The sequence below is a fragment of the Capricornis sumatraensis genome, chromosome 18 (assembly GCF_032405125.1).
Source record: "Capricornis sumatraensis isolate serow.1 chromosome 18, serow.2, whole genome shotgun sequence".
NCBI classification, from domain to species: domain Eukaryota; kingdom Metazoa; phylum Chordata; class Mammalia; order Artiodactyla; family Bovidae; genus Capricornis; species Capricornis sumatraensis.
In genome coordinates this window covers 21,789,686-21,809,465 of record NC_091086.1, presented here as the reverse complement: position 1 = coordinate 21,809,465, position 19,780 = coordinate 21,789,686, and the positions used below count along the sequence as shown (strand labels likewise).

At 43.2% G+C, this 19,780-nt stretch overlaps 1 protein-coding gene across 1 annotated transcript in view; it reads left to right on the top strand.

The window, feature by feature from the left end:
• The first annotated feature begins 2,659 nt into the window (after window positions 1–2,659).
• Window positions 2,660–19,780, top strand: part of RGS7BP (regulator of G protein signaling 7 binding protein) — a 103,889-nt gene continuing 86,768 nt past the window's right edge. The window contains exons 1-2 of the mRNA XM_068990749.1: window positions 2,660–2,824; window positions 3,742–3,908. Coding sequence (XP_068846850.1) covers window positions 2,660–2,824; window positions 3,742–3,908 — 332 coding nt within the window. The remainder of the gene's footprint in view (window positions 2,825–3,741; window positions 3,909–19,780) is intronic.

Here is a 19,780-nt window from a genome sequence, read left to right as displayed (position 1 = left end):
GAATCTGAGCAAACTCAAGGAGAAGTGTAGGACAGAGGAGCCTGGAGTGCTGCAGTCCATGAGGTCTCAATGAGTCGGACGTGACTTAGTGACTTAATAACAATGCAAATGCAGCTGAATATCCATCCAGATATTCCCCGTGAGGGTTTTTTTTTCCCTCCAAACAAGTATGTGGATTCTTTTTCAACACTATTTCTCCAACTCTCCAAAAGCAACTGAGTGCTCTACAATTCAATACCCCAAGTTAGCAGCAGTTAACTTCTGTCCAACTTGGCTACTAATTCAAGAGTTCCCAAAAACCCCTCTCAGATTTGATAATTTGGTAGCATGACTCACAGCACTTGGGAATGCACTTTACTTACCAGTTTATTATAAAGATCATGACTCAGAAAGAGATGTGTAGGGTAAGGTATGTAAGGTTGGGAGTGGGGAGGTGGAGATGCCATGCCCCTTCTAAGTATGCCACCCTCACAGCAACTCCATGTCTTCACCAACACAGAAGCTCCCTGAACCCCATCGTTTAGGGTTTTTAATGGAGGTTTCACTATGTAGGCATAATTGATTCTCTTTGTGATTAAATCAGTCTCCAGCCTCTCTCCCTTCTGTGGAAGCTGGGAGATGGTGCTGAAAGTTCCAAATGCCTAATCAAAGCTTGGTCTTTCTGGTGACAAGGGGCTCCTATCACCCTTGCACATATTAGCTAAGTCGCTTAGGTCATGTCTAACTTTTTGTTGCCCTCTGGATCGTAGCCAACCAGGCTCCTTGTCCGTGGAATTCTCCAGGCAAGATTCCTGGAGTGGGTTGCCATTTCCTTCTCCAGAGGATCTTCCTGATCCAGGGATCAAACCCACGTCTTTTAGATCTCTTCTATTGCCAGGTGGATTCTTTACCACTAGTCCCACCTGGGAAGCCCCGTATCACCCTTATTATTGAGGAAATAAGAGTTTTAAGAGCTCTGCATCAGGAACTGAGGACAAAAAACACATATCTTTCTTATTATACTACCCTGTTATGTTTATCCATCCTGCAAAAAAAAATAATGATAATAATAATAATCTAGAAACGTCTTCTTAGGGTGTTAGCCTTTCTGGCTATTTCTGGCTCTCCCTCTCTGTATACCCTCTATAACTCCATAAGAGACTGACTAGAAACTTCCGTCTTGTTCTTCATTAGGTTTTTGAACACGTAACTAGTTCCCCTGTGACAGACTTCTTTATCTGTCCCCTCCAAACAAACCGTTCATGGGAACAAGCATTCTCAGAGCACTGGAGTTGAATGCCCACACTAGCTCTCTTCCTTCCAGAAGAATCTTAGGAAGTCAGTGGTAAGGGTGAACTTAAATGGCCAAGCAACTCGCTCCAGGGGCCCCCTTTCATGGGCCACCTCCTTTGGCCTCGGGGTCACTGAGATCCACAGAGGAGAACTGAGCATTTCCAGTGTCCAGGGAGGCCTATTGGCTCTTGTTCAGACCCCCACTGGGAAACTCTCAGAGCTGGGTACCCAGCCTCCGGATTGGAAGACCAGGAACTTCACTAGTTAGGATGGGATGGCATGGCTGGAGGACCAGTTTGACTGCAGGCCTCTTGCCTTCTGCTCCCGCCGCTGCTGGTTTCCCTCCCTGTACGTGCCGAACAAAGACAAAAACACAACAAAACCCAGGGAAACAAAACTATTTTAAGATACTGTTATCAAGAGATCTTCCTTCTGAGGTAAAAATCTCACTTCCTTTTCGTTGGGCTCCGCTCACCTGTGGCCCCAGAACGTCTCTGACAGCGAGGGCCTCAAGCCCAAACTGGTTGATCTGGAATTGGGTTTAGGTCCCAGCATGTGGCAATGTGCTCCACTCTGATGACACTTTTCGTTTCTAATAATAGAGCCGATGAAGTAATATTGCAATTGATGTTCCCGGGGATTTGATTGGATAAGTGCATAAGCCCTGGAGGGGGAAGGGGGTTGTATGGACGGATCACATTAGTATTCCCATCCTATCCATGCGCCGGGCCGCGAACCACGTCAGCCGGACTGATTCCCTGCGTCTGCCAGTCCCGCCACGGATTCATTTGGGATCCTCAAACAGGCGAGCCCCGTGGAGACGAGGGATCAAGACAGCGGATTAGAACCAATTGCCTGCTTGGGGACAGCCAGCCCTTCCAGGCCTGGTGACTGGGGAGGGAGGGGAGCGCCGCCGCCGTGGGAAGACACCCGAAGCTAGAGCGACACTCTCCCTACTGCACCCCCACCCCCTGCCCCCCTCCACCTGGCAGCGCAGGCTTTTGAAAACTGTCCATCTGAATGGAAACTCGGAACCGCCGGGCGGCGTGTTCCTTCTCGCCCAGCCTTGCGATCCATGCCGAGCGGAAAGCGGTGCGAGCCCGCGCCAGCGCCCAGCTCCCGGGACAGGGCCGGCAGTGTTGCTGAGCAGAACTTGACCGAGCCCCTTCCTCGCTGCTAGTGGAAGCGATGCTGCACGGCACAGCCAGCGCTTCCCCGGCTCTCCTTCAAGCTGAAGGTTACCCACCCGCGCAGTCAGCCCCAACCCTGTGAGCGCCGCGCCTCGGTCCCAGCTCCGGCTGCTCGGCGGCGGCTCGCAGGGCAACGACCGGGCCGCCCGCGCCGGGGCGCACTGCACCAGCGGCTTCGGCTTGGTGGATGTGTATGCATGAGTTCTGCACCGAATGGGCGCAAAAAGCGCCCCAGCCGGTCCACCCGCTCCTCAATCTTCCAGATCAGCAAGCCCCCGCTGCAGAGCGGGGACTGGGAGCGCAGGGGCAGCGGCTCCGAGATCGCCCACAAAAGCCAACGAGCCCTGGACGATTGCAAGATGGTAGGTGGAAAATGCGTCTCTTTTTTTTTCTTTCTTTTCTTTTCCCTTTGGAGATGCGGGGGAATCGTGTCCGTTAATCGTTCGCCTGAGTGCCAGCCACTCCGCCACCCTCATCTCCTCCATGCCGATCACGTGTACATGCACTATTTTTAAATCTGCAGTCCCCCAGATTCGGGGTGACACCTGGGTCGTCATGGACCCGCCAAGAAGTGCCGCGGAGATTGTCTTGGGGGCAGCGGTTGTAGGTCATCCTTCTAACCCCTCGGAGCATGGCAGATACGAAAGACTCGGTGAACTGGCTGGCTCACCAGGGAGGGGGGGGTTAGGAAGGTAAGAGTGCTGAATTGTGGGGAGACAGGAGCAAACAAACCCAAACAGGACGCACAGGGCGCTGCGGACGGGAGGAAGGTTCCAGCGCAGAGGCTGTGGCGGGTCTTCCTGTCAGACACCAGAGCCCTAACTGTTCAGTGGTCTGGCAGGAAGTGAACGGATTGCCTAATACAACCCACCTTTGGCCTTTTGAAACCCACAGGCCAATTCAAATTCACATCCCAGCTGTAGTAGAGGGGAACATTCTATGCGAGAATTGCCAGCATTACTCTCTGGTGACCTGGGAGTGGCATGGTAGCTCTCCAAATATGCTCTCGATCGTCAGAAACTTGAGTCTGAACGGATGGGAGCAAGTAGGTCTGGAAATAGAACTTCCATGACCAGACTTAGGGATGAAAAATAAACACTTGCCTTGGACAAAGAGAACAACAATCTTTGTGTCCCAGTCTTTAAACACTCTGTAGGCTCTTTAGCAGGAGATTTGAGGTGGCTTGGGGGTCAGTGAAATCAGCCTCTGTTTATGTAGGAAAAAATAGCAAACTTTCTGTTGATAAATGTCTTATGAAAGAAACTCGCTTCTTTTCCAGCTTGTGCAAGAGTTCAACACGCAAGTGGCCCTGTACCGAGAATTGGTCATTTCCATTGGGGACGTCTCGGTCAGCTGCCCCTCTCTCCGGGCGGAAATGCACAAGACAAGAACCAAAGGCTGTGAAATGGCCCGCCAGGCACACCAAAAACTTGCTGCCATCTCGGGGTAGGAGGCTCTTGGCTTTATTTGATAATTCATGTATATGATGTGTGAATGCTGGCACACAATGGATATTTAGAGTGATCAAAGCCTCAGAGATGATCACTGCAAATGCCAGGTTTTAACCAATTACTCTGAGATCAGGATTGTCTAGAGAGCTATGAACAAACTATAGGCCAAATTATAATCCAAAAGTTGTGTGATTTTTGTATATATATTGAATATTTGGGTCATTAAGTGTCTTTTTTTTTTTCCTTTTCAAAATTAACTTTCAGTATGCTGGCCACATTTGGGAATTTGAGGCTTAAGATGTTTTTGCACCAAAGTGAAGTTAAATCATCATGCCTCAAGATTATTTTGTCATCTGCTGCTAAACATGTACTGCACAAAAATCTTTGCTAAATCCCAGATTTACTATTTATACCATGAGTCAAATTCCTATGATACCATTTAAAATAAGATCCCTAAAATAAAGTCTTGGATATAAATTACTCTCTTCACTGTAGCATATGAAAGGGAAGTTTGAACTTCAGAAAAACTTTTTCAGGATTGCGGAAATTCACAAATTTAACTAAATTTAAGCTGCTTTTGCTCCTTTCCCCAATTATTTTTAATTCTTTTTATCACATTTATGGATTCTCATGCCTATTTTAGGTGATAAGACAGTGAGTGAAAACTTCTCTCCTGAGACCACACTCACTTCCTCCTGATCTCTCAATAGTGGGAGAAAATTTAATTGTGGATTTTGTTAACAGTTCCTATTTCAGATAAGTACAAAGAGCAAGGAAACACAGGAATCTTTATGCAGGTACATTGATTTAAGTGTGATTCAGTCTGGATTTAGCCTTTATATGTTTGTCTTTATCAGTTTGATTATATCACAGTAGAAGTTCTGGTTTGACTCTTGTGCTAATGTTGTAGTGAATCTGCGAGTGAATCTAGGCGTTTAAGGATTTTGGGGAGGAAATACAGCTGTGAAAAGTATCAGAGAAGAAGAGAGAAAAACAATCAGAAACACAAAAAGGAATCATGGTGGATTAAAGTCTATAAAGAAACAATGGTTCGGAAGGAAAAACAGGTTTAGAACAGAGAGTTTTATGCTCAGAGCTAAGGAACTGCATTTTTGTAAACTGTGTCTAACAGTTTATGATGGGTTTATATCCAGGATTCCTTTGAACTGGACCTCAAATTGAGATCATGTTCTAATCAGATAAGATGTACTGGAGAAATGAACAAGGAGGTCAGTTTATTATTCTGCTACACACGTGAAATTCAGTTTCTTCTAAAGGTTTAGGAAAGAAAAGAGTCTGCAGCTATTGGGTACCAGTTAAGTTTTGAGGTTTTGAGGTGAATTTTATTAACTCAGGGAATTATAGCCTTTCACTACTTGCTTACATGTTATTTGAGGAATGTTCCTGGGGCAGGTTTATAAGGATTCGTGGGAAAACGGGTTGTTCTTAGAGCCTTGCAAAAGTAAGGTTAACTCTATTGAATGTTCTGGTGTTGAAACATTTTCCTCCTTAAAATAATGAGATAGAGTTTAACCTTTCTGAAAATGACAGCAAGATAATTGAGGAAAATCCCTTAAACCCATCACCATCTGGACCCCATTAATGAAGGATGTGATTCCCTTGGGTGGAATTCTGTTCCTGATATTGCTGGTTATGCGGGCTCTCATTTCAGGCTTCCTGTGAAGGTTGGTAGGGAGGCTGAAGGATTCACTTTACAATTGGATGCAGGAGTAAGAAAAGCAATGATTCCTGGGGAATGTAGACAGAAAGACTAGATTTCTTGAGTGCCCATTGTCTGCTGGTACAATCCATTTAATTGACAGAATAATCCTCTGAGGGAAGGATTAGTATTTTTATTTGACAAATTGGTTTCAGGGAGGTTGAGCAAATTGCCCAGTCACACAACTAAAAAGTGGTACTTCAATCTGGCCCCAGGTGTGCATGCTTCTGAAAACCATGATCTTCCCTCCGTATAATGCTGCTATTCAAAAAGAAGTCAGGTAGAAAGGAATGAAGTACTAAGACGTGCTCAAGAGATGAACTTCCAAAAGAGTACATAAAATGAAAGAAGACAGTCAGAAAATAGCACATATGATTCTGTTTAAGTGAAATGCTCAGAGAAAGCAAATCTATGAGAAACAGAAAGCAGATTAGTGGTTTCTAGGGTGGGAACAGAGAGTAAGTGCAAATGAGCTTGAGGTATCTTTGGGGGTGATGGAAATGATCCAAATTTGAATTAGGGTGATAGTTGTCAACTATGTTTTCTGAAAATCAATGACTTGCATACTTAGAGTGAGTGAATTTTACGGTATGTAAAGGATACCGCAATAAGTGTTTTTAAAAAGGTGTGATCACTGTTACCATGATTAACACTTGCCTTTCATTGGGTTTATTCTTTTCAACATATGTAGTTTTTAGTGAGAGTGATATGAGATGGGATAAAGTAAAGCTTGGCTCTCCATGCATGCATCAAGATGCCTGCCTGATAGTGATCATCTAAGCACCAATTTGTTTCTCTGGGGAGGAATATAGTTTGGGTTAAAAGTTAAAAAAAAAAAAAAAAGAATTAAGCCACAAATGCTATATCGCTTCTACCCCTGACCAGTTGAAGTCCTCAAGGAATGGTGACCACAAGAGAAGAAGATTCAGAGTGTGGTTCTCACTAGCTGGTCTTGGGTAAGCAGGCCTTCTTCACAGACACAAGGGAAACACTTTCTCAGATTGTATTTAGTTCAGCAGACGTTTGGGTACAGCCTTTTCTTTCTTTACTGTGCCTTCGCCATGCTGATCTTCTCCTAGGTGTTAAAGCTAAGCGGGGCCCTGCTCGGTGTTTCTGTGTGTGTGTGAGTATGTGCATGCATGTATGCACAGGGGTAGCTGGCTTTCTGGGCCCTGTCTCCTTGAACTTCCTTCCAAAAATGACTTCTGAGATGCCTTTGAAGAATCCCTAGGGCTCCAAGGTACAGAGAGTACTGAGTTAGCAAAATATCCCCCCTTTATATTTGCAGAATCTGAGTTTTGGAGGATTTAAAGTGACTTTAGAAGCAACTTGGTCATACGAGTGTGTATGAGGATTTCATAGTCAGGCAGACCTGCTCTGAATACCATATTTGCTGCTCTTGATGGAATTACTTAACCCTCTGAATCTCAGTTCCCTCATTTGTAAGCCAGTTGTCATGCTTACTCCTGAGTTAGTTGAGAAGACTTAGGGAGCCAGCTGGGTGATGCCTACCCCGGCAGTGGCACTCTGCCCTTGCCAGGTTGCTCTAAGGATGCAACCCAGGCCTCATGCTCCGTGGTCTAGCGTCTATTCCATCAACCACATCGTCTCCTGAGAGTGAAGACAGAAGAGCACGAGCTAGGAGGACCAGAGGAGACGATATCCTCTAGCAAACCCTCTAGTTCATGCTGTGGCTGGCAGGTTGGTGATTAGGAGTCCTTGTCCTATATTCTTCTATGGTGTCTATGTTGCTCTGGGTCTTCACACCACGACCTTCTGTTAGTGGCTGCTGATGAGAGTGAAAGCGAGGTTTGAGTATGCTACTATAAAAGGCAGTATAGCTGCCTTAGGAAAGAGCACTGACTCTAAATCAGATTGTATGATTAGTCACTCAGCCATGTCCGACTGTTTGCAACCCCATGGACTGTAGCCTCCCAGGCTTCTCTGTCCATGGGGGTTCTCTAGGCAAGAAGACTGGAGTGGGTTGTCATGCCCTCCTCCAGGGGATCTTCCTGACCCAGGGATCGACCCCAGGTCTCCTGATTGCAGACGGATTCTTTACCATCTGAGCCCGGATAAAATCCTGGCTTCACCACTTAACTAGGGATACATGCAAACTGATACACCAATTGCTTCACAGGGTGGTAAATGGCAGTCGGGTGTGGTGGTTAAGTACATAGACTTTGGAGCGAGACTGCCATTGTTCAAATCTCAGCCTTACTACTCACAAATACTGTGACCTTGGGCAAAGATATTGTCTCTCTGCCTCAATTTCTTAATCAGCAAAATAGGGCTGATGAATAATGGGACCAAATCATACAGTATTTTGAGAACTGAGTAAAGTAACATACATCAAACACTTAGAAGACTGCCTGGCATCCAGCAAATGCTAGTATTAAGTTCATATTAGTGTTGCTGTAATTATTAACAAAACATTTAAAATTGAGGTAGTCAGATACATTTATATAAATATATATATATATATATATATATATATATATCCATCAAATAGTTTTCAAATAAATATTTCAGCTGGAATAAATTTTTGTTTACCTAGGCTTCTTACTTTATGTTCTGAAAAGCTTTCTAGGCTGAAATTTCCCAGATGGTTATTGAAAGACCTCTTCTTTAATATGTTAAAAACACTATGGAGAGGTGAAGGTTCAGAAGTAGTTAGGTTTAAGATTATTTTCTTCATATAAATCAACCTAGATCCTTCATAAATCATAATAGTTACAAAATCTTTTAGCCTAACTCTGGTATAAGCTGTGTGACACTGGATGAGACTGTTAAATTCTCTGTACACCTGAAAAATGGAATTGAATGATTTCTGAGTTGTCCGGCTTTATCATTCTAGTGTTCTATGTTAATTCATGAAGAATCACATAGATTTTCTTTACAGAACTGAGCTATTAAAAAAAAAAAGCACATGCCAGAAGTTTGATGATTGAATTCCAGAAATAATGTTAGGATGTGAACACACTGTGATCACAAGAAGAATCTAAATCTCCTAATGGCTTCCGGGAACAATATAATGGCTATCCTAGGGGTCCATATTCACAGATTTTAGGGTTTTCCCTTCAGCAATTATTTTCCTGACCAGCCAGGCCTATGTTTTTCTCCTTGTATCTCTCCTCATGTCTTTTCTTCTTCTTTTGGTCAGTTTTAGTTGTATTTGATTCTTGTTTGACCTTCCTGCTGTTTTTTTCCAGTGTCCCGATGGGTCCATTTCCTGTCTTGTTTGCTAGGATACTGAGATAGGAGAGGGAGAATCCACACTGCAGCTTAGTCAGGGTGCTTCCTTTCAGCACTTTGCCTGAGGGTGCAGCAATTACGTGGGGTGATGGAGAGCGGAAGGAGTGTTTGGTGAGAAAGCAGAAGGGGTGTTTGGTGACTACGGAGGCAGCTCACTCAGCTTTCTTTGATCCACATTATAGAGGAGGCCTGGGGTGAAGCCTAGTTTGTAGTCATGCCAGGTCACCCACACTGTCCTTTATGTTTTCTTCCTATTACCAATGCTGGGGTTTTAAATTTTTAACTCTCACTGGTCAGATAGTGAAACGTGAGTTATATCTGCACCAAAAGAATATGCTATCCATCTAAGATAATGACAATTCAGTGTTAGTTTTCTAGGACTATAGTAACAAAGTACCACAACCTGAGTAGCTTAAACTATGAAAAGTTCTTTTTTCACAGGACTGGAGGCCCAAGATCAAGGTAAGGCTAGTGCCCTGTGAAGACTGTTTCTTTATCTAGCTTCTAGTGATTTGCTGGCAATCTTTGGTGTTTCTTGGCTTGTTGAAATATCTCTGCCTCCGACTCCACACGATCTTCTCTGTGTTTATGTACGTGTGTCCAGATTTTCCTGTTTATAAGACATCAGTAATACTGAATTTGGGGCCCACTCTACTGTACTAGTATGACCTCAAGCTAACTTTACTCATTGCACCTGCACCAACATATTTCCAAATAAGGTCACATTCTGAGATCCGGGGTGTCAGGATTTCAACATATGAATTTGGGAGGAGGGGTGTGGACCCAGAAGGGTAATTCAACCCACAGCAAATTTCCTTCCCCCATCTGCAGTAGAATGCATATTTTGGGTTGTTTTGTCTGGTGGGGATGGAGTTTTGGCCCAACACTATCTGCAAAGATAGTGGAGGACAGAGGAACCCGGTGTGCTGCAATCCATGGGGTCACAGAGTCGGATCCAACTTAGTGACTGAACGGCAGCAATCTGCATACTTTCTCAACACGTTTGCACTTCCCAGCACCCAGTGTTTTATCATTTGCAACACTGCAGCTCATATTGGGGTGCGATTTGTGACCATGAAATAGGATACTTTTTGTATGAAATGGATGTATGTGTTCACAAAGAATTCCCAGTATGGTTAGCACTTTGCTCTAACCAATTCAATTACTGATGTCTGAAGGTGGAGCAAAATCAACTGCAGAAAAGAAAGAATATTAGGGGGAAGTAGTAATTAATACATCGAATATTAGGCACCTGACAGTCCACATATAGGATGCTCACTTTCTCAGATCTGCATGGCTGGGAGTAGGTGGTGGTCCTCAGTGGTATTGATACTGTACTCAGGAGCAAGTGCCAAAGGACTGACTCACACCCAATTAAAGAAGAGTGTTATTCTTACTAACCAAACCACGTGTGATAGGGAATCTAGACACGTGTCTCCCATGGCCTATTGAGGTTTAGGCTTTTTATTTTTGTAATAAGTAAATAAGTAAAGGTAAAGGTAAAAGTCAGATCTAATGACTTTTACCTTGTTAAAGCTTTCTAATAGATGTTTCAATTTAGAGAGAAAATTAAATCTAAAACAAACTTTAGGAAAACTCCTCATCACTTTATTATTTATTCTGTGAAGTACAAGAGAGCAAGGCTGTGTTTAATTCATGCTTATACCAGGTGCCAAGCTCATGAGGAAATGTGTACCTTGTTTGTTCCTTAAGTTTACTTGGTAGTTTTAAATCTATTCTTAAAAGACATTGTGTCATATACTTCAATTTAAAAATTAACTAAACTTTAATAAGAGGGAAAAAATTGTGTCTTGATACAGACTTTAGAAAAAAAATGAGCAAATACATTAGCTTACATTTTATATTTCTATTACATTTGACTTTATTTTTTCTGGTTTATAACTATAAAACCAATATGTTGGTTTTTAAATGAGAGGACTTGAAGAACACACTGAAGATCAATTTCTGAGGCATAGATGTTCATTCTTATAAGAAATTAGTGGGCAATGTGTATTTTAGAATTACTCAGAAGGTAATCATGTTTCACGTTATTTGATAAATATCATCCTAACATCTATTTGGTCACTTTATGTTGAGTAGTTAAACAACCATTTTCTACTGAGATTATTTTTTAAAAACCATTTTTTAGACACTTAGCCCTTGACAGTTTAGATGCGTCTCATCCAAAAAGATACCTATATAAAGCAAACTCCGGAGCAGTAACTAAACCACCTCACAGTTCTTTATTTCCTCTGCTCTAGAAGACATGACTTTTAAAAAAAAAAGTGAAAACTTCCTGAAAAACATTTAATTGCTTGTCTATATACATATATACACATATATATATTGCTTGTTCATACACATAGTATATATACTTATAAATAAATACTAAAATGTATGAAATAGATTCCCATTAGAATAATGTGTCTAAGCCTTTAAAAAGAAGTGCTGCTTTAACAAGTAATGTTTCTAATCCAATGGAAAACTCTAGTTACAATAGGTTAACAAAAATCAACTTAACATTTGCAGGTGTAGATAAATAGTACGCTAACAATCTACAGCTATTTAACTGAGTCTGAGCCAAAGTGTGTGTGCTGGAGGTGGGGGGATGCGTTAACCCAGAAGGCATCAGACCCCTAGCATATTCTTCAGTTACTAAAAATAAGTATCTCAAAGTCTCCCACGGTCTTATTCTGTCAGATACTAAGTCCTGTGCGGTTTTCTCTTTTCCAACATCTGTTGTATATCTTTTTCACCCCATTTCTGTGGCCACCCACTTAGTTCAGAATCAGGTCCCCTCAGGCCATCAGCTCTTCCAGTTGGTCTCCTCACCATTGGTCTCTCACCTCTTCCTTCCAGTCTCTCACTAGATCCAGACTAATCCTGCTAAAACTCTCCTCTGATCTTGTCACTTCTTTGCTTTAAAACTTTCAAAGATGCTCCATTGCCTAAAGCAGTGTTTCTTTAAATGGGAGTCATGCATTAACCTGTGTCAGAATTATGTGGGGTGCCCTCGGACTGACAGAACCAAAGTTCTAGGGAACGAGGCCTGGAAATCCAACTTTTTAAACAAGCACCACCCCACCCCCGAGGAGATTCTTGAACATGCTGAAAATAAGGCCTGTCAGCCTGAAGCGGTGATTCTCAACCTGGGCTGCACACTGTAGTCACCTGGGAAGCTTTAAAAAATTGCTGATGCTTGAATTCCATCCCTAGAGTTTCTGATTTAGATGATCTGGGAGGCAGCCTAGGCATTGGGATATTTTTTAAAGCTTGCTATGTGAACATTTATATAAAAATGGATTACATTTGGTTATACTGAACACAAAAATTCAAAGTAGCAGTTGCTTAAAGACACCAGGGTTTATTCTGCCACAGAAAAGAAGCCCTAGAATGGCCAGTTTGGAACTGGTATGCTGCCTCACAGGTGAGCATTTCTGCTGCCTGTTGTTCATGCTTCCATCAATTTCACTTTATGCTGTGAGATTGCAACCGGAGCTCCAGCCATGAGTCCCAGTTCCAGACCAGAAGAAGGGTGGAAGACGAAAGGCCACTTCCCAGCTGGGTCCTCTCTTTTTCCGCAGACCCAAACAGAACTCCTTCCAGAACTGCATCATGTGGCCACATCTCACTGTGAGGGAGACAAGGAAAAAGTATTCTCTTATCCCTGCCACCTTAAATAAAAGAAGGACCTTAACACTAAGGCAAAGAGAGAGAGCAAATATGGGGAAACAACACATGACCTTTGTCCCCAGTCTGTATTCCTGGACTTAACTTTTACCATTTAACTGGTACATACTTTGCTTACTCAGACTAGTCTGCTTTTTAGTCCTTAAGGGTGTGTAGCGGGATGGCCCCATTCTATCAAGTCTACATCTATGGTTTCTAGATGAAAAATCCCATTCCATCTATTAAAAGAAATAATTTACTCTCCTAAATGTCAAGGTCTTGCTTGCAGTCTCATTGTCTGCCATGCTCCTTGCACAGAAATTCAGAGTGGATTAGAGGGTCCCAAAGTGAATAAGAATATTTTTTTCTGCCTTTAAATGGACCCGTGAAAAAGATTAAAGGTTCAGGAACCACTTGGGAGGATAGGAAGTTAGGCAAGGTGCCTTTGAAAGGGTTTGAGTATAATTTTCACACAGCAGGATGTGAAATAGAATAAGGCCTACAAGGAGGATAAGTAGTGACATTCAAGAAATCAATGTTTAAAAATCTACCAGAAATGGAGTGGGTTTTTTAAAAAAATAGATCTAAATTTTATTTTTTAAATTTATTCTTAATTGGAGAATCATTGCTTTACAATATTGTATTAGTTTCTGCTATACAAAAACATGAATCCGCTATAAGTATACATATATCCTCTCCCTCTTGAGCCTCCCCCACCCCCAAGCCAGCATTCTAGGTCAACATAGAGCACTGGGCTGAGTTCCCTGTGCTATACAGCTGCTTCTCACAAGCTGTTTTACACATGGTAGTGTATATATGTCAGTGCTACTGTCTCAATTCATCCTACTTTCTAAACTTTATTTTAAATCAAAGAAAAAAATTCCACCAAGGAGCAAAAATCTGATGAGCTATATTAGGAATAGAAGGTAGGGAGGCAGGGTTTTCTGGATATGGGTATAAGCTTCAAGATGATCTATGATCAACATTGTGAGTTCATTAAGAGAGACTGAACTTGAAACTCATTATCTCATGTAAATGGTGTTATATACAGCAGTCGGGACATAAATGGTGTTTAACCCATAATTTCCTAAACTGTAAACCTATTCAACACATGTGACAGTATCTTCGGTGAGGAAACATATTCATTTCCAGCTCTGGAAGTCATCTTCCTTTCTGGAGACCTATTCATAGAGCATCCATATGCCACGTGCTTTTCTAGGTGCCAGAAACACAGCAGTTCTGAAAAAATAGAGAAGGTCCCTGCATTCATGGTAGGGATGATCAAGAAGAGCTATAGTCTAAAATTTTGTGTCCCCACAAAATTTATTATGTTGAAATTCTGATGCCCAGTGTGATGACACTGGTAGGTGGGTCCTTGAAAGGTACTGAAGCCATCGGATGGAGCCGTCATGTATGGGATTAGTGTGCTAATAAAGAAGGCTCCAGAAATATCCCTCACCCCTTCTACCAGTGAGAACATACAGAGAGGGCACTGGCTGTGAGCCAGGAAGAAGGCTCACACCAAACAAGACCTTTTTGTGCCTTGATCTCATATTTCCCATCTCCAAAACTCCAATACAGAAATGTATTTCACAGTGAAATGGCAGCCCACTCCAGTACTCTGGCCTGGAAAATCCCATGGATGGAGGAGCCTGGTGGGCTGCAGCCCATGGGGTCGCTAAGAGTTGGACAGGACTGAGCGACTTCACTTTCTTCCTTTGTTTCTAAGCCACCCAGTCTGTGGTATTTTGATATAGCAGCCTGAATGGACAAAAACAAAAGGAAACAAGGAAAGGAGAGAGCATTTCAGAGAGTGATAAAAGCAGTGGAAAAAATAAAATAGGATGATATTATTAAAGAATGATGGATGTGGTGACATCTGAGAAGGTGACATTCTAACTTGATATCTGACTTTGAGGAGTCATGTGATGAGCTAAGAGGAAAACATTTCAGGCAGAAGGAATAGCAAGTGTAAAGGTTCTAAAAGGAACTGGCCTTGGCATGTCTGAGGGAAAGAAGGACTAGATGATCAGTTTGGAATTGACTTCAGCTGCAAGAAACATAGGCTGAATTTCAGTGACTTTCATAGATACAGGTTTATTTTCTTGCATAATTATAAACCCAGTCATAGGGGATAGCACACATTGGTTCATGGTTTAAAGGTATCAGGCCTGAGATTTCTATAATCTGGCCTTTTCCTCTAAGTGCCAAGATTGGTGCTTCAGCTCCAGAAATTCTCTCCATGCTTCCAAGTAGGAAGGACAGAGAGCAAAAGGCAAAGACATAGACAATTGTGTCTCTGTTAAAAGAGCTTTTTCAGGGGACTTCCCTGGTGGTCCAGTGTCTAAGACTCCGCACTCCCAATGCAGGGGGTCCGGGTTCAATCCCAGGTCAAGGAGCTAGATCCCACCTGCTGCAACTAAGAGTTCACAAACCACAACTAAACATTCCACTAGCCGAAACTAAAGAAAAAAAGAAAAAGAAGACGATTCTACCTGCTGCAACTAAAGATCCCACGTGCCCAGCACAGCCAGATAAATAATTAATTAAAAATAAATAAATAAATAGCAAGCTTTGTCAAAAGTCTCACGTAACAACTTCCATGAACATCCTGTTGGCCAGGAATAAATCATATGACTCTCATGCTGTGACCTATATACATCTCTGTCCATATTAGCTGTCTAGTGAGGACGAAAGTTTCCCAATCTGTAAGCCAAAGTGATGCTTCCTGAGGCCCAGGATAGGGGAACTTTAGCAAGACTAGGGAGACAGGAGGAAGGGTAGGGCGCTTGGATGTGAGAAGTGAGGTAAGGGGTGTTGGAGGGGGAGAAAGTAGTGGGAGGAGATCCCCTAGCATCTACCCCTCCTTCCTGCCCATTTCCTTCTTGGCTTATTAGTCCTTCCATTTCTTCCTTAAATATTGAACACCTACTATGGGCTGGCCACTGTTCAAGGCTCTGGAGATAAGAAAAGAAATACAACACATTCCCTGCCCTTCAAGGAGCTTATTGCCTAGCATCTGTGTAAACAAGCAGACATGTAAACAAATCATTGCAAAACAGTGGGATCACTGCTATAATAGAAACGTGTAGCTAGTAGGAGAGGCACAAAGGAGGTGGCAGTCAGCTCAGCTTGGGTGGGTGTAGCCAGGAAAGACTACTTCATTAAGGGCGGGACGTCACCTGGACAGAGCTTTGGATGCAAGGAGTAAAGCCCTTCCTCTTTCGTGTGTCTTTGAGGTTTCTGCTGTGAGTAAACTTGAAAAGACACCGTTTGTGTGTCTTGGACCAAGGAGAAACAGAACTAGGAGTTTCACTGTGCTGAGAACCAGCTGTGTGCTGTACCCCTTTGCCTGTGTTATTTCATGATTAAATGAGTTCATCTGAAATAATATTTACTTAGAACCCAGTGAGATAATATCTTAAAGGGAGCTATTTTGGCTAAGAAATGCTTGTACCCATGAGTAGCAGAGACCAGCCTAATCATAGAGCCTACTGTGAATTAGGTAGGTGGGAGCTGGGATTCTTTCACAAGCTCAAGCATGTCAGAACAGTGGTCCTGGTGATTCTTGTGGTTCGAGTGACTTGGCCCTTGTGGGTCCAAGATTGTGGTCCCATTCATAGCCAATAAGACACCAAGGCTGACTCTTGAGATTAGACCAGCAGTCCCCAACATTTTTGGCACCAGGGATCTGTTCTGTGGAAGGTGATTTTTTCATGGACCCTGGGGTCAGGGGGAAGGATAGTTTCTGGATGGCTCTCATAAGGAGTTTACAACCTAGACCCCCGACATGCACGGTTCACAGTAGGGTTTGAATTCCTATCAGAAACCTAATGCTGCCACTGATGTAAAAGGAGGCAGAGCTCAGGGCTGATGCGAGTGACGGGGAGTAGCTGTAAATACTGATGAAGCTTCACTTGCTCACCCACCACTCACCTCCTGCTGTGCAGCCTGGTTCCTCACACAGGAGTGGGGGACCCCTGTGCCAGAGCTTCCACACTTCATCTGGAAGCTCCCCAGAGCACCCATAATGCTAAATATTTTTAGAATTTCCTTTTGGTAGTACATTTAGTTCAACAAGTTGAGGTATTTGGTCAAGATTTGGGGCAGGGTTGGGGTTTGAACATAGGTCTTTCTAGTGCCTGAGTCTTTATTTTGACACTACATGGGGCTGTTTTGTTTCCCCAGGCAGCCCCTTTCTTTCTCCAAGTGGCCCCAGGATTGGCCGACCTTGCCTTCCTTCCCTTCCACTGTTATAAAGTGTTATTTCCACTTAGAGTCTCTCTGCTTCCCTGGACTCACTTCAGCACAAGGACCTCTTCAGCCAGCACACAGCTGACTTGAGGGTTTTTAAGGTTTCCTCAGCTAGTAAGAGAAGAAAACAGGCAGGCAGGGAAAAAATAACAAAATTATGGCCTTGCTGAAGCCGCCAGTGGAATGTGAATGGATCTCAGCTCTGCATTCTCCAGGCCTCAGCATTTCTCTCTGGGCTCCAAATTTTTCAGACTTCCTCTCTCCATACTGGGTCTACCTCAGATTGCTCCATCTTTGGGCACCCCTTTTCTGGTCTGTTTCCCTACTCAAGTCCTAGAAATATTGGACCAGGTCGAGGCAGGCTGAATTCTGGATTTCAAGAAACCACCTACTTCTTCTCCGCAGAGCGCACTGGAGGAGGGGACGCTCTAATATCGCAGTGACACGGGCTGCCCAGCTCCACGCCAGCACCTGAGTGAGCACAGGAGTGGCAAGAGAACTGCAGATAAGGGTGGGGAGTGGTGCCCACTCAGCACTTTGGAGGAGAGGCGCAAGAAAGAGCTTCCCACTGGGTGCTGGATGATAGGACCACTCAGGAAAGTAACATGGAGGCTGGGCAAAAAGATGGGAAGGACTCATAGATGACAAGAATGGGAAGAGATTACCAGACCAGTCTCGAAGCATCACTGCTTAGAGTACCCAAATCCTTTGTCAATAAACCCAAAAGAGCTCCTGCTTTCCCCACAAATGAAGTTTAAAATAGGAATACCCAGTAATTATCTAAATCGGCCCCTTAATGGGATTTCCAGATTTCCACCAGACTGATAACTTCTTAGAGCTTCAGGCTCTAAGTTTTAGGCCCTGTTATTCCCTCACTGGGTCTCATTTTGAAGCATCAAATTTGGCTTGGAAGTTTTCTCCCTTTTTGTATGCAGACATACCTCATTTTGGTATACTTTACAGATACTGCATTTTTTAAAGAAATTCATGATTTGTGTCAACCCTGCATGAACAAGTCCATGGCTTGGAATTCTTATTTCCGTTCTTGCCATCCACTTCCTGAGCTCAGGAATTATGTGAAACTGATAGTTTTTTCCTCTCTCAGATATTCATTATCAGTAAATGGACAATTTCTGATTTTTTAATCTTCAATATCATATTCCTATTATTCCATTACTATGAAAATTCCTACTTGTCTTAGAATCAAAGAGTGAATGATTCCCCCTCACCTTCACCAAAATATTTCTGATGTAGGAAACATTTAGGTAGAAAACAGATTAATTCCTAAAATTACCTCTGGTATATAATCATGTATAATTCATGTTTCTTAAGTCACACATTTCAAACATTTGGGGGTTTAGTCATTATTTCTGTTTGGGGGGGGGGTATTTGAAAAAAACCCACTGTTGTAAGAAGAAAATGTGGTAAGAAGTGAGTTTTGGGGAAGTGAGTCAAGGATAAGTCATCTTGAGACTCATGTTCTTGTTCTTACTAGCACTTTTATAAAAATCTATTTGTTTTGGTTTTGTGATGGTCCTCATTTGGGTCCTGCTCGAAAATAGGAAGACCTTCCATCTGAGGACCACAACTGAGTGTTCATTCCTGCAGGCACCAGATGAGGCAAATGGTGGTAATGGTCAGGATCTTTCTGTGGTTGTGATTTGGGGATGTGTAGCTTGGATGAGCACAAATATGCTCACAGTGGAAGAGAGAAACACTCACCCTACTGAGAAGTGAGTGCCAGATCTCTCCCTAGTGTGGGGCACATTAGGATTCTCCAGAAAACCAGAAACAATCAGGTGTGGGGCTGGGGTGGGGGTGGGAGGTAATATAAAATGAGAAATTGGCTCACACAATTATGGAGGCAGAGCAGTCCCACAGTTTTCCATCTGCAAGCTGGAGACCCAGGAAAGTGGTGGTCTAATCCACTCAGAGTCCAAAGACCCGAGAAGCAGGGGAACCAATGATGTGAGTCCTAGTCTGAGGGCAGGAGGGGACTAATATCCTAGCTCAGCATTCAGACAGACACCGAATTCAACCTTCTTTCACCGCTTTGTTCTGTTTGGACCCTCAGGGGGTTGAATGGTGCCCACTCACTCCTGCTTTACTCTGTGCCAATGCAAATGCTAATCTCTTCCAGAAACAGGGTTTCACCACATGCCTGGGCATCCTGTGGTCAAGTTGACACATAAAGGTCAGCATTATACTGGGTCAGCTGCCTTCACCATAGCAGAGGGCTGAAAGCCCCAGAATTCATAATTCTCCAAGAGAAGCTGTGGGCGGATCACCTGTGGACATCTGAGGAGACTTCTCTCTGTGCACAGTCAGAGGGGCGAGTTGAGGTGGTCCCTGTCCATCAGCACGTGGTCAGGATCAGGACCCAGCCACCCCTCACCTCAGAGTCACTACATGGAGGATGACAGGGTTTAAAGGAGATGGCTGTATCTTCCAAGCTGGGTGACTTTCATGAACGTTTTTTGCCATAAACCTTGTTTTCTTACTATGTGAAGTTTGAGCTCAAATGGCTGCATCTGTTTGCGTACTGTACCATCATTGAATAATGAGGAAACTGCTCAGATTATTTTAGGCCACAGCATGCACCATAATGCAAAATCACTCAGCAAATGTTCCCTCCAGAAAACAAGCCTTCTCAACTGTTTTTATATTCATGGATTCAATCTTTTTGTTTTCTGAGGATGAAATATGTTTTAAGCTACCAAGTCTGTTCAGAGTAGCTTTGAATGATTCTCAAAATTTTCCTATTAGGTTATTGTACAGGCACCATCGTGGATCTGATGTGAAAATGTGAAACAAGTTAAAATGTCTGTTTAGGTGTAATCTTTCCGAAAGACAAGTCATCCCAGTTCATTTGGGGAAAGTCTTGCTTTTCATGCTTCACCGTTATAAAGGCAGGCTCCAACTTCAGAGAAAGAAAGTCTGTGGGATGTGAGGGGGAAAGAGGCAAGAAA